The sequence below is a fragment of the Lepisosteus oculatus genome, chromosome 27, assembly GCF_040954835.1.
Source record: "Lepisosteus oculatus isolate fLepOcu1 chromosome 27, fLepOcu1.hap2, whole genome shotgun sequence".
NCBI classification, from domain to species: domain Eukaryota; kingdom Metazoa; phylum Chordata; class Actinopteri; order Semionotiformes; family Lepisosteidae; genus Lepisosteus; species Lepisosteus oculatus.
In genome coordinates, this window is record NC_090722.1 from 1594901 (window position 1) to 1609374 (window position 14474).

The 14474-nt window shown below is 45.8% G+C and overlaps 1 protein-coding gene and 1 pseudogene across 3 annotated transcripts; one reads left to right on the top strand and one right to left on the bottom strand.

Annotated features, from left to right (window-relative positions):
* The first annotated feature begins 264 nt into the window (after positions 1-264).
* LOC138225405 (E3 SUMO-protein ligase KIAA1586-like) lies at positions 265-3035 on the top strand (annotated as a pseudogene).
* Positions 3036-3155: 120 nt separating this feature from the next.
* On the bottom strand, positions 3156-10156 carry LOC138225260 (maestro heat-like repeat-containing protein family member 1). 3 transcript variants are annotated; one of them, XM_069184805.1, is made up of 7 exons: positions 9586-10155; positions 9237-9344; positions 7777-7829; positions 7442-7561; positions 6854-7024; positions 6543-6622; positions 3156-4774 (listed from the first exon to the last, which is right to left on the bottom strand). In XM_069184805.1, exons 3-7 carry the CDS (start codon positions 7795-7797, stop codon positions 4738-4740), a joined length of 429 nt encoding a protein of 142 aa, XP_069040906.1. In that variant the 5' UTR covers positions 7798-7829; positions 9237-9344; positions 9586-10155; the 3' UTR covers positions 3156-4737. The 3 variants fall into 3 exon arrangements, with proteins under 3 accessions (XP_069040906.1, XP_069040907.1, XP_069040905.1); XM_069184806.1 differs by lacking the exon at positions 3156-4774 and having other exon boundaries at positions 6444-6622; positions 6854-6976; positions 9586-10156; XM_069184804.1 differs by lacking the exon at positions 3156-4774 and having other exon boundaries at positions 6444-6622.
* Between the last annotated feature and the right edge of the window lie 4318 nt (positions 10157-14474).

The window sequence follows — 14474 nt, forward strand, 5'->3', positions numbered from 1 at the left end:
CCAGCCTACGTACGGGATGCCAAGTCAATCTCAGGACTTAAATCCCGACTGAAAACCTATGACTTCAGCCCAGCCTACTCACACCTTACATCATAGCCAGCTGGAGCTATGGCTGCTGGTGCTGCTGTACATGCCATTGTGTGTCTCTGTGTTGGCCCACCAGGTAGATACATCTGTTCTGACCAGACTATCCTATTCTCCTCCCCACATGTCCGGACGGCGCCCGGGCTGGGGACCATCTGAGTCGGATGCTGCATCACTGCCATGGATCTAAGGGGGACATCGTGAGTATAGCTATCGTTTAGGGAGGATTTGCTGGTCTACAGGGATCTGCATGGAGTACTGTCACACAGAGGGACATGATGGAAGGTTTAATACTCCACACTTGGACCCCCAGAGGTTTTTCTTCTCCTTACTGAGGAGTTTTGGGTTCCTCTCCTCTGTTGTGTTTTGGCCTCTTCTCTTTCTGTACTGTAACACGAATTACGGGGGAGCTAGGGGGAGCTTAGCTTACCTGAATAAGGCACGAGCTTCCCTGAAGAGACCATTTGCGAAATTTTGGGGGTCTCTAAAATACGGAAACTGTCAATTAAAAAATGTCCTATTTATACAGTATAGGTCACTTTTTTCCGGCATAGACTACATTTGCGTTTCTGTTCTGAGCGTGTTGCTGCCATAGAAATAGCTAAGTAATTTAATACAATACCGATCAAGTCATGGTGGTGCTGTTACAAAAGTAGGCAACGTTCCTTTACACGTGACAAATGGACAAGCTAAAACGATGAAAACTGAAAAACGTCGATAATGCCCAAGAGAAAACAGGGAACTTGACGGGCTAATTTTGGGTTCACAAAACAACCCAAACTGCGCGATCTGACTGTTGCTGCTAGCGGTTGCTCGTCAGACAGTTTAGATGCTGACTTGCCTGCCTGGCCTGCCCCTCCGAATACGTCCACCAACAGCGCCAGCTCCCCAGAGGAAGAGGCTGATCCCTCTGTGACCCCAGTCGCCACCAATCTCCCGGCTAACTGGACCAGTCAGCAGTGGACAGAGTGGAAAAAACGCAACCCATGGCTTTTCGTTAAGAAAAGAAACTTGGGATGCACAGCATGCAGAGATGCAAAGAGTCTCCTGCTGTCAGAAAAAGCACTTGGCATGCATTTATCTGAGGAGTGGATTCATGGAGATGTAAGTAGGCCTTTGCAGAACCAGCTGCGGAAAAAAAATATATAAACACGGTGATACTGTAGCTTATCACATAAAAGGGCCGTTGATATTGAAGAGACGAAGCAAAAAGAAATTCTCCCAAACAAGGTACTTGAAATTAAAGCAAATTTAATTCAAGAAACCGCAGTTTCATTCAGATCTGCCCATATGGTGTCCAAGGAAAGATTAACTTATAAAAAGTTCACTCCTTCAATAATGTAACCCGAGCTTAATGGTGCCAAAGTAGGCCCTGTACATAAGTCAGACCATTCCTGTGCTGAAATTATATGTCATATTGCAAAGCAAATGCAGAACAAGCTTGTGTCGAGTATAAAAGAACTTAAGTCACAAAATAGCCTCACTATTGATGAAAGCACAGTGCACGGGCGTGCTCACCTCATCGTATACATGAGATGCGATGAGAGTGGGAAAGGGGATGTGGACAATGTATTTTTGGACATCACAGAGCTGACGGACGGCACAGACACGGAATCAATCTACAGTTGCCTGAGAGGGAGCCTTAGTAACGTGGGTTTGGATGATGAGTTCTTGAAGAAATATCTCACCAGCATAGCCACTGACGGAGCTGCAGTGCTCACTGGCAAATCCTCTGGACTGACTGCTAGACTAAAGCTTGACTTTCCTAAAGTGCAGTCCATACACTGTCTGGCACATCGCCTTGAACTGGCAGTACAAGACGCTCTCAAAGAAGTGGCTGGGTGTAACCATTTCGAATTCTTTATTGCAAAACTATATTCACTTTATCACCAATCGACTAAGAACGCTCGGATACTCGATATAAATGTGCAGATTATGAAAACTGGCCAGATTTTGAATATTAGATGGGTGGCAAGCAGTTTTAATACTGTAAAAGCAGTATGGAAATATTTCCCTGCATTAGCACACCATTTTCAAACAGCAAGCGAGGAAGGATGCATCACGCAGTGCCACTGAGAGACAGAAACACAAGGGACTACACAAACACCTCACTAACTCCTCATCTGTTGCTGATTTGGCATCTATGAAAGACGCTCTCCGTGAGCTGCTGGGCCTCTCCCTGAAACTCCAAAACACAGACACATCTCTGGTGGACTCCAGTTGCCACATTCAGCAGACCTTCGAGGAAAGACACCGGCGGTCAATCCGCAGTGAAGGCCGAGCAGCGCTCGTCACTGGGCGTGTTTAAAGATGTTGACATCTCAGAGGGTACAGGAAAGATAAACCGGCTCCAGTTCTATCAGTCTGTGATCAGTAGCCTTACAAAGTGACTCTGATTCTGAATTAGTCCAGATGCTGAAACCGCTGGATAAGGGCTTCTGGCCACAGGATCGTGATGTCTTAATTCTTTACGGTGAAGTTGGCGCGCTTGCTAATGCACTGGGCGCACCCGTCAGAGAGGCAGTGGAGAAATTCCGAGACTGGAAATTACAAGGCAAAGCATAAGGACAGACGCTGGGAAAACTCCACAGCAGGCCGGACGTGCCTCACCACCTCAGCCGACTGCGAGCGGGGGTTCTCTGCCCTGAGTGACACTAAGAGAAAACGAAGCCTCTCCTCTCTTCTTTTTGTTGATCTGAATGGACCTCCTGTGGAGAGATTCGATCCCTGCCTCTTGTATCATCTTGGAGTAAAGCAGGCCACCGCTTGTCCACTTCATGGGCAACAGGACGGACACCACAGACAGCTGAGCCCAGACCTCTGTGGACACTTCTATTGTAAGGTAAGAGTAACTCCTGTTAAACTATAACTAAATAATCCAGTGCTCACTTTGTATGCGCTAGCTGACTGGCCTTTCACACGTGATGCGTCCCCCCCCAAACCAGGGGTGAGCTCCCCCTGATGCCAAGATATCATTCGCACCCTGCAGTAACGACATGTGTTGTCACACAGCTTTGTTTAGTGCCTCGGGGCAACCTTGTTGTGAAAGGCGCTATATAGAAATAAATTCAATTGAATTGAAATTGAATACAGGACAGCTTTTGTCTAAGTCATTTCTGTTTGAGGAGGTGCCAGTTACTGAAAGTAACGATTCACACACTTCAGACACCACTTTCCTTATTGCAAGCACTCCGAGTAGCCTACACAGTAAAAACTGCTCCAGTCACAAGGAATCACAGCCCTACCTGTGAACAGACTGTGAGTTTCTTTTAACGCTGAGTTCCAGTATGATGAGCTGTATTAACAATGTGATTTGTGCCACAGAAAGTAGTGTTTGTGCTGCTTTTGTTCCTCAGATGTATTGAACTGATGACTAAAGCTAGAATACAGCAATAGCTAGTCTGTATTTTACATTGTTTACATTTTTCTAATTTACTCATATTTTTAGCTGCGGCTAAATATATTTTCCCAGAAACTAGATTACTCAAATTATTACTAGCAAAAAAAAATCTGGTTAATTATGACTGTTAGGTAGTATTATTTTTTCCCACATTTTTATAAACCTTATCTGGAGAATTCTGATCAGCTTGCCCAGCAGGATTGAGGTTTGACTGTAACTATAAATATCGTTTGCACCCTTTGTGTCATCAATCTGTCACTGTCAAATTGTAAACATTACTGTTAGTTAGATGTCTCGAAGTTTAAAATTCATACCGATCACTGTTTTCAAATAAAAATATTTAAAATAGCAATTGCTTAGTGTGACTCTCGGAGAACAGCTTAGTTTGGTTCTGAAGAGGTTCTGCAATTCTGTTTTTATGCTCGCCTGCTTATTGACACTAATGCCCTGCAATGAACTATCGAATTTAAAACAGAAGACAGTTGTGAAGACTTATTGTTCATGAGTCCAAATCACGTCCATATTAGCTCAACTCAACAGACAACACTGAGGACTGGATGGAAATATTACACCATCATGAGAGCTCTCCCCTGCTGACAGTCTCATCACACTCTGTTTGTGAAGGTGAGCTGCAGGGATCAGTGTGTGTGATCGGGAACAAATGGCAAATCTTTAATTAATCATTTAAATATTACATACAGATGAACCGCAATGTAACTGAAATCACAAATTGGAAATAAACTCTGCCTCCTTCTGTTATCTTGACACAGGTAGATTTCAGCTTGACTGGCTGAGCCACTTTCTGACACCTTGCCAACTGCTGTCTCAGACCAACATGAGTAACATACCGGAGTTTTTCGGGAGGATGATTTCAGAAACACGGAGGAGGTCAGCTCCAATGTATTTTTGTTTAACACCAATACATTTGTGTGCAGTGAACTTCACTGGGTTAGTATTATTCTGATACTAAGATTTCCATATGTTTTCCAAATTAATGTCTCCTTTTCCAAACCTTGGAAATCAGTAATTTTTAAGAAAAGGATACAGCACATGTGTCAGGGATTGTGCTCTGCAAAAGAATGTACAGCCATTGTGAATTTTCACAGGTTCCACAATGCAAGAGCAGGTATTCTTAAGACACCGTCTGCCGCCTGTACCCAACACCAGCGCTGAGTCTAGCAGTCCTACCTGGAGCTCAGGGCCTCTGGGATCCTGCAGAGGCAGTAGCAGCACATCCTCCACAAGCACACGAGTCAGGTGCTCTGCACTGCAGGGAGCTCTGGGCTGCAGCTACAGTGGGACAAGGAACAACAGGACACTGTGAGCAGCTCTTCCTCAAGACTCATCATGATGTAGACAGATGGAACTACAGATGCAGCCATTCAGAATGCGCGGGCGATACCGCATTATTTGGCGGTGCGCTTTACGCAGTGTACCGTGAGTTACCGTATATTTTCCTATAATACCGCAATTAAAATAATAGTATCCGGAATTTCCGCAAGGTGGAGCTAATAAAGCTCAACCTCTCATGTTTGAGCTGTCGCCATCAAAGTCTTTAATGAAGATATTACTAATAGTATTAATAATGAATGACCTTGGACAAGCTGTAAACAAAGTATTGCCTTTGTCCACGTTCTTTTTTTCATTGACCATCTTTGTAAAAGAAACACCACAGCATTTCGCAATCACACATTTGTTTCCAATCATGCAATGTTTCCAATGTTTCCGAAATGGTTTCCAATCATCAGAACTGATTCACCATGCCTTTCACATGCTCATAAGAGATTGATTTAGGAACATAAACATATTACCGTATGCAAACGGTACTGTATACAGTATGTATATGTATATTTAATGTCTTAACTGTGCCCGTTTAAGTATTGAACATTTATATGGAATTTTACCACTGAAGGGAAATCTTATGTCCTTGCTCCATTCCTGTTCACCTTTTACACCTCTGACTTCAGGTACAACTCTGAGGCATGTCATCTGTAGAAGTTTTCAGATGACTCTGCAATTGTGGGGTGTATTAGAGAGGGGAGGGAGGAGGAATATAGGAGCTTGATTACCAACATTTTGGAGTGGTGTCATCTTAACCATCTCCAGCTAAACACCAGCAAGACCAAAGAAATGGTCCTGGACTTTCGAGGAATAAGTCTCTGCTGAACCCTGTTTCCATCCAGGGTGAGGCCATAGAAGGGGTGCAGTCCTACAAGTACTTAGAGGTACACCTGGATAATAAGCTGGAGTGGTCTGGTAACACTGACGCCCTGTACAAGAAAGGCCAGAGCTGACTCTCAGGTCCTTTGGTGTGTGTGGAACACTGCTACACGTTTTTTATGAATCAGTGGTGGCAGCGGCCATCTTCTACGCTGTTGTATGGTGGGGTAGCAGCATCATGACAGGAGATGCAAATAGGCTCCATAAACTCATCAAGAAGGCTGGCTCTTTGTTGGGGCTGAGCCTTGACCCCCTGGAGCTGGTGGCTGAGAGGAGAATGCTGACCAAGCTCACAGCCATCATGAACAACGCCTCTCATCCGCTTCATGGGACTGTTACTGGGCAGCGGAGCACTTTTAGCAACAGACTGATCCAGCTGCGGTGTTCAAGGGAACATTTCCACAGGTCTTTCCTCTCGGCGGCTGTCAGGGTGTATAACGCTGCCCTAGGCTGGGACTGTTAGCCCTTCATTTGCTCATCTATGGACAGAATGTTGCTCCATTGTACTTTTTGGACACTCAATCTGTATATACCTATGCACATTTTGCACGTATTTTATTGTTTTTACAGTGACTATAATCATATTTTGCACACACCTATGTATTTAGTTTTTATTTATTTTTTTTATATTTATTTATAACTAATTTCTCGTCCACCTAATGTCTGTTTTTGTTTTGCTTCTCTTGGTCTGCTGTAACACATCAATTTCCATTCAGGATCAATAAAGTCTAATCTATCTTATTGCATCAAACATAATGCCCATCTGCCTCAAACACACTTAAAAATGTAATTGTGAAGAAATGGAAGCAGTGAAGGCAGTTTCATCAGGAAACAGTACCTCAGTGTGGAACAGGCGCGCAGGGCCTGCAGACAGACAGCTCGGCTCAGGGCATCACTGGGCTGCTCTTTAACAAACGCCTGTGAAGAGATGGGAGAGAAATGTAAACCCCACTTCCCTCCATCAAAAGACACAAGGACAGGGCCTGTGCTCATCTAGAGGCACAGCTGAGAGTCCAGAGACTGTGTGCAGCTGCAGCGAGGAAGAGAGCGAGGGCACCTCTCTCCCCTCTGATTTCTACTGACAGTAAGGACTGTCAGAGCATCCGTGTGGGAAAACAGCAGACAGGCGGCTGCGTCAGACACACTGACCATCATTGTCGCCAGGAGCTCGGCCTTGGCAGGGAAGCTGGGAGCTCCGGAGGGACTGGCGCTGCGCACTGCCTGTGCCATCATGCCCACACTGCGGCACAGGCTCAGTCTGACACTGGGCTCCTGCAGGGGGACACACAGCAGCTCACTCACTGACAGCCCAGGCAGGCCCTGCAAGGAGTGAAAAACTCACTGAAATAAATCTTGGCTGCACACACCTTACAGAATGTACCAGCAGGTTAGTCAAGTCTGCAGAAAGCAGTTGTGAGGCTCACACTATGAGCTCTTCTGTTCTTAATAACAAATTAAAACATAAACCCTTAACTGAGATCTTTAAATTTCCTTCCTCTCTGGTGGTCAAATGACCAGTAAAACTAGTTTTAGCTCCAGTCCTGGGTTGATTGCTGTGTGGAGTTTGCGTGTTTTCCCTGGGTTTCCTCCAGGTGCTCCAGTTTACTGCTCCAGATGCTCCCCGTCTGTCCATTAAGTCATGTAGAAAGGATACGCTGATATTACAGTTTTCATGGCTGTCGTCAACAGCAGTAGAAGCCCTGAGTCTGTGTGAGGAGTGGGAACAGATCACCTCACCTCTCTCTCCATAGGATTCTCAAACCCTGCTTCTTTCACACTGTCCTGAAGCGCTTGTTTCACAGTCTCCTGCTGAGAGAGGTGCTGGGCAGACACACCGACACACTGGTACAGGAAGGCCTGTGACACCGGAGAAGAGGACAGTGAGCACTGAGCTCAGGAGGCTGCTCTGTACAGCTGCACTGAGAGGACATGTAAGCCGTGGATAGGGATGCTCCAATCGATCGGCCGCCGATAGATATCAGCCAATTTTCACTCCAAATGACTCGATTGGTGTTCTCTAAACTGACCAATCTCAAAAAACAATTTTGCGATGACTACATTTCCGACATTACCTGAACATACAGTAGCAACATGTCCTCGCCGGTCTGGCAGTTTTTCCACACTTCTACAAAAGACGAAACATTTGCAGTTTGCAATACATGTGCAAAAGAAGTCTCTCGTGGGGGATCCTGGCTAGAACATTCAACACCATGAACAGAGATTTGAGAACTCATCACCAAAAAGAATACGCAGAGTGTGAACAATCAGCAAGTGCAAGAGCTGCGGCGACTCGCAAACCGACTCTCGCTCAGCCATCAATAACGGCAACACTTAAAACACTGGAGCCTTACAGCAGGCACAGCAAGACAGCCGAAAGAACTACGGGCAGGATCTCTGCAGGCGACGTATGAGGAGATTCTGAATGAAGATAGAAGTGATGGTCAGGACAGGAATGACTCAACAGCATCAGAGATTAATCTCCACCTCAGTCAGCAACTCATCCCAAGAAGCGCAGAGCCAATGGCTTTCTGGAAGAGCAATCCAAGCCGTTTCCCTGCCTTGGCAGAAACAGCTCAGGTCTGCCTTGGTGCTCCTTGTACGAGTGTGGACAGCGAGCGTCTATTCAGTACAGCAGCTCACATTTTGCATGAGAAGAGGAACATATTGTCTTCAACACACGAACAGCTGCTCCTCTTCATAAACAAGAATCTGCCCTCGATGATTAGTAAACAAGAGGCTCAGTAGCTAAAGAGCCAAATTATTCTGACTTGTTTCCTCTTGGTTGTAGTCGTTTGCACTCTGCTTGTTAAACATCTTATTGAACATTTTATTTATTTTATTAGAATTATGGGTTGTGATTAAGACAAGCCTTTAATGTTGTTTTAGCTGTTTTTTTGTTATTGCTATATATGTGCCAAATGTATACAGTATGTAATATTTATAAAGGTTTTGTGTGCACGTTTGATGAGTAAAAAGTCTTTATTTTAAGTCATTATTTTACTTATTTTAGTCAAGTTAAATTATTTTATGATAATTGAACAATAAGCCCACTACATTTCACTGTGTTAATAAAAAATAAACAATTTATTCCTGTGGTCTAGTTTATTTTATTATTGGTAAAAATAACCAGGGTAACACTTAGCCATGGGACATGAGGCGTGTACAGGGCTTATTGTAATGATTTTAACAGAAAAAAGCGTCCGATTCTAATGACAGGGAATCAGCCCTCAACAGCCTGATGGGAGCATCCCTAGCTGTGGAGACGACACACTGAAGCAGAGCACAGAGCGCAGAACCCTGAAGGGGCTCTCCGCTCTACTGCACAATCAAACACTGCTCACAGCTCACATCAACACAACAGCACACACGTATGAACCTAGCCTGAACAGACACACACCTTACAACATCTAATACACAGCAAATTACAGACACACCTGCTATGCCACTACATCACAACACTAGGTGAGCAATAAGACTTTTAGTGAGTAAAAGTCCCAGCTTCTCATGTAGCTCAGCCTTCTGTGAGACTCACCTTCTCCTCAGAGGTGGAGCTGAGAGGGTAGAGCACTCTGACTGTATCCTGAGTGAGCCTACAGGCCCACACCTCATCCGCCACTGCGCTCAGTGTGCTGGAGAGCAGCTGCAGACACACAGGGGAGGCAATCAGGTCCACAGCAGAATGAGCAAACACACCCACACACCACACTGGGCAGCTGAAATTACTGCACAGCTATGAGAACTGACAACGATTCTCTCACACTATACTGTAGCATGACAGGACCACCTCAACAAGAGAAGAGAGATTATTCTCTTGAATCCACAGCAACCCAGGAGAGGAAGTACAAGACAGCTGTCACTGCATTTGAATGACATGACATTACCTTATAGAGGAAGAAGATCACTTTCCCTGACTGTGCCCACTCCTTCTCACTGTGTGTGTTATCAATCCCCACTCCACACGCTTCAGGAGAGCCAGCACACCCTCTCAGGAGCAGACACGCCGGAACGCTCCTTCCTCCGTGACGTCACTGCTGCGGGCCGGAGCAAACTCTCCCAGAGTGCTTTGCGGGAACTGAAGCCCATCGCCGCTGCAACCCGGACTCGCTGAGTCTGAAGGCAAAACCTCTCTTGAGAGCTTCGCTGTCAGTGTGTGAGACTGACACACTGCTGCTGGAAATACCTGCGGCCGGGAGCAGCAGAGACCCGTCGCGGAGCGGGGCTGCAGGTCTGCCCTCGGCTCTTCTCCGCAGTGACAGGAGGCAGAGAGAGCCGCGCCTCAGGAGCCCCACACGCCTCCACAGGGATCAGCCGCAGGGAGACGATCGCTCCTCCGACACACAGCCGCTCACAAATAACGGCTGCGCTCCTCTCGCGCCCTCAGCGGAGCGGGCAGCCGCGAGCCGGAGCCGGAGGAGGCGGAGACGCCGAGCGCGCGGACCTGCGACTCAGCCAATCAGAAGCCGCGATCAACAGGGGGCGGGGCCTGAATGATACACAGTAGTACAGTAGGAATATTTTAGATTAATTATTCACACAGTAATAACACAGGCGCCAGTGAAAATGCTTGTCAGATACACCTCAGTTCAGCATCCTTCCTTTCCTTAAAAGAGTTTTCAGTAACATGGCTGGGTAGCTTGTCCCACACTCCTACAATACTTTGTGTAAAGAACTCACTCCTGTCCTGACTGGTGAGTCATGTCCAGCTGTTTCCTGAAAGACGCCGCTGTTGGGCAGCTTGTTCCACACTCCAACAATAACATTTCCATGTACTGGGACAGTTTCTTGAGAGACTCCTGTATCTTCCTTTCCATTTTTAACACGCCGGCAATTCATGTTTGTAGTGAAAGGCTTGTCCCATTCAGGGAGATTTGAGTTGTATTTGTTTCTCCTGGGAGCACTGTTCAGGATCCTATTTGAAATATTCTTGCCTCATCTCTATTGATGTTAACACTTCATAAACTTTATTAAATCGGACATGATTATGCTGAATCAGATGTTTTGTTCATTGATTATTTTTTTGGTTTTATTGGAAAACGAGCACCATAATTAAAATAAATGGTAGGCAGTTTATTACCCCGTGTGCAATCAATACCTGTGATTTGAAATCAGGTATAGAATCAGGTCATTATGAGAAGGCTGTGGAGAAGGCTAACTCTGCATTGAGGAAGAATTTTAGCATTTACCTTTTCTAAAGTTTAAAAGATAGTGACTAGTTGGCTTTGAAAAATGCCATATTTTTTTACTTTTTTATATTAATGCTACAATAGCAGAATGTCTAGCTCATTTCACACCTTTTATTTATATACTTCCTTTTGTCTGTATACAAGGTAAAATTGCTCCTTAAGAAGAATGTGAATGTTTGTAGAGATAAAACAACTCCTAATATGGAAACTTAGAATGCGCTTTCCTGTGTGAATCTGCTGGATAAAACTCATTGCATCATCTCGGTGGAGAGGTTACTCACAGATCTGTGTGAGAGGCTGCTCTCAGCTCTGCATGGTTATATTCTCCCCATGCGCATGAATAAAGGACTCTGCTTGACCACACCTAACCTGTGTGAAGACATTTCTTCAATAATTTCTAAACTTTTCTTCAACAGTGTTCAACACAAAATGAAGCCCCTGAGCTGTCAACCTCTGAGAGAATCCAGAAGGATCCAGATTGCTTTCTGATATGTACAGCAGCTCATAAAGGTTCCATTCACTGCAAGGCGGCTCAGTTGTTTTTCACTTCATCTAGAAAGCTGATTTGAAGTCTTATGTCTCCAGTCATATCAAAGCAGGTCTTTCATGGTCAGCCCACACTGGAACAGACTTTCCACCACCACAAGTTTGAAGGTCTTTGCCTGAACCCCTACAGCACTGAGCCGAATCTCACAAGTGAGGCCAGATCAGTAAATCGAGATCTGTGAGATCTACTCAGATCAGTAAATCCTGGCACAGTCCTGTATGAGCTCCAGATTGCACCTCAGGCACTCGTCTCTTAAATCTGGACTGGCACGCTAACGTTGAGAGAATCACTGGGATGTCTTGCTTAAGATGGACCTGATGCATGAGGTGATGGAGGGGTTCTCACCTGCAAGAACATGCCTGTAAACTACATTGACATTGTTAGGACCCCCAGCCCCAGTGGAACAGTGTCAGGCAGCGTGTGGGTGAGCAGTCCCCAGGAGTAGATCCTGGTGAGAATGACGGAACTAGCAGGACGAGCAGTTCAGTCCCTCTGACCGGTACAATACCTTGGCTGAGTGTTTTCCTCCTGGAAGAATCTGGTGCAGCACAGCTCCTGTCCCTCTGTGTGTTATTGGTGCACAAATGATAAGAATCGTGTGAATGGGAAGAGCTCTTTTCAGCTGACTCACATTTTCAGCAAGTGCTTCACAGGAAGGGTGGGGCCCAGTGCTGCCACCAGGGACTGGAGACCAGCCTGAGAGACACACAGCAGCCAAACAGGGGCACCAAGGGGAACGCGCCCACTCTTGCGATCAGTACCAGTGAGAGTTTCCACACCCACACAGCCAGTGTCTCAGCTTGATGTCTCAGCTGAGGATGTTCATTATATCTGGAGGTGAGGACAGCTTCTCCACCAGAGTGTTTCCTCTCTCGGACCCGTGTCAAACAGCCCTGGAATTTGAGCTGTTAATTCAATGATTAGGTCAGTTTGGTTGTATAAAACACATTGGATTGTCACTAAATCTGATCCCAGATAGCTCAGATTGATGTTTCAAGAGCCCATCATTGACATGAATCTGTTTCTGGCATGTGCACTAAACATTAATGTGTCTCATGTCTCGTTAGCTGTGAGGAAGACTATAAATACTGTCTGCAGCATAGCTCCCTGGATACAGATACAAGTGAGTACTGTGTGCGTGGGTGTGGATGTATATTCACCTTTACTGTTCAAAATGCTGAAATTATTTTAAATTAAATACAGCTTTGTTGCCTCACAGTGCTGGGGCCCTGGGTTCAACTCTGGAGCTGTGGTCTGTGTGGAGTTTGCATGTTCTCCCGGTGTTTGTGTGGGTTTCCTCAAGGTGCTCCATTCCCACCCCCCACAGTCCTAAAATGTACAGGTAGGGTAACTGGCTTCTGGGAATATTCTCTGTGACATGTTTGAATGTGTGCGTGTCTCTGTGTGTCTGTGAGTGTGTGTGTGAGAGTGTGTGTGTCTGTGATTGTGTGTTTGAGCGTGTGCGTGTCTGTGAGTGTGTGTTTGAGTGTGTGTCTGTGAGTGTGTGTTTGAGTGTGTGTGTCTGTGAGTGTGTTTGAGCGTGTGATTGATAGATACTTTATTGATCCCATGAGGGAAATTGCAGTGCAACAGCAGCTTTACACAGCCACAGTGTAACGAATGATACAATAATAATAATACAATACGTACAATACAATCAGTACAGTGAAGGTGCACTAAAAGAGTTACTCACAGTGCAGACACACAAAGAACAAACTAGAACAGAACAGGACCCAGACAAATCATATAAAACATATATGAACACATATATGAATATAATTATAAATGTAAATATAGATATTAATATAAATGTATTGCACGGGTACCTGGCATATATTGCACAAAAAACGGTACATTGAAGGACCTGAGCCTCCTCAAGAAGTAAAGTCGGCTCTGGCCCTTCTTATAGAGGGCCTGGATGTTTTTAGACCATTCCAGTCTATCGTCGATGTGCACTCCCAGGTACTTGTATGAGTCCACCATCTCCACGCCACTCCCAAGGATGTAGACAGGAGTAGGTTTGACCTTGTTCCTCCTGAAATCACCAGTGTGCGTGTCTGTGTTTGTGTTTGTGTGAGTCTGCCCTGCAGTGGACTAGTGTCCTGTCCAGGGTGTATCCTGACAAGCGTCTTGCTTGCTGGGACAGGTTCAAGCTCCCTGTGACCCTAATTTGGATGAAGTGAAAATGGACAGATGTTTCCATAATCAGAGTTTCCTAAAATAACAGAACTGCAAGCTCTCTTACAACATTGATATAACAAACGATCAAGTTTCTCAGCCAGAATCTGGTCCCCAAAACTGATCAGGACAAAATCTACCTCCCTTTCGCTGCTTCTCTCTGTCTGTCTTTGTTCTTCCATTTGGTGTTTTACTCCCCTTTTCAGGTGCTTAAAGGGCTGTAGATGTTCAATCAAAGAGCTAACTTGGAGTCTCAGCTGATCAGCTCAGCAAACGGCTCCATCGATACACTAAGAGCTCAGCAGGAATGAAAGCCTGTGACCAGGGTCCCCACTCCTGTGTGTCTGCAGGATTTCAGTCCAGCTGGACTTTCAGTGACCTCAATTAGCTCATTATTGGCTTTATTGGACCAGTTTTACAGCTTCTTCCAGCTCTTCAGGAGCTGCTGCTTCGAAGACCCCTGGAAACCTCACCGACGCCCTGGGTATCCAGGAGCAGGACTGGGGCTGAGCTACAGCAGGGCTCCCCAGAAGCAGGCCTGGAGAGCCTCACCTGCAGCTCACAGTGTGAGGCTGGCCTCAGCTTCACTCACGGTCTCCTTCGCTTTGTCTCCAGATGCTTTTGCAGGGACTGGATATCGGTCTGATAGTGTTTGCGGATCTCCAGCTGCGTGTGACCGTCAGTGTGTCTGTTCGGGGCTTGAGGGCTCTGAGCCAGACCGAGGCCAAGGTAAGGAATCAGCCCAGCACACAGCTGCTCTGCTGCCAAACTCGAGTCACCACCCGTCCCACAGGAGACTCAGATCAGGACAGTCTGGGGGTGTCTCACAGAAACTGGGACCTAAACTGGCCACGATCTGGTT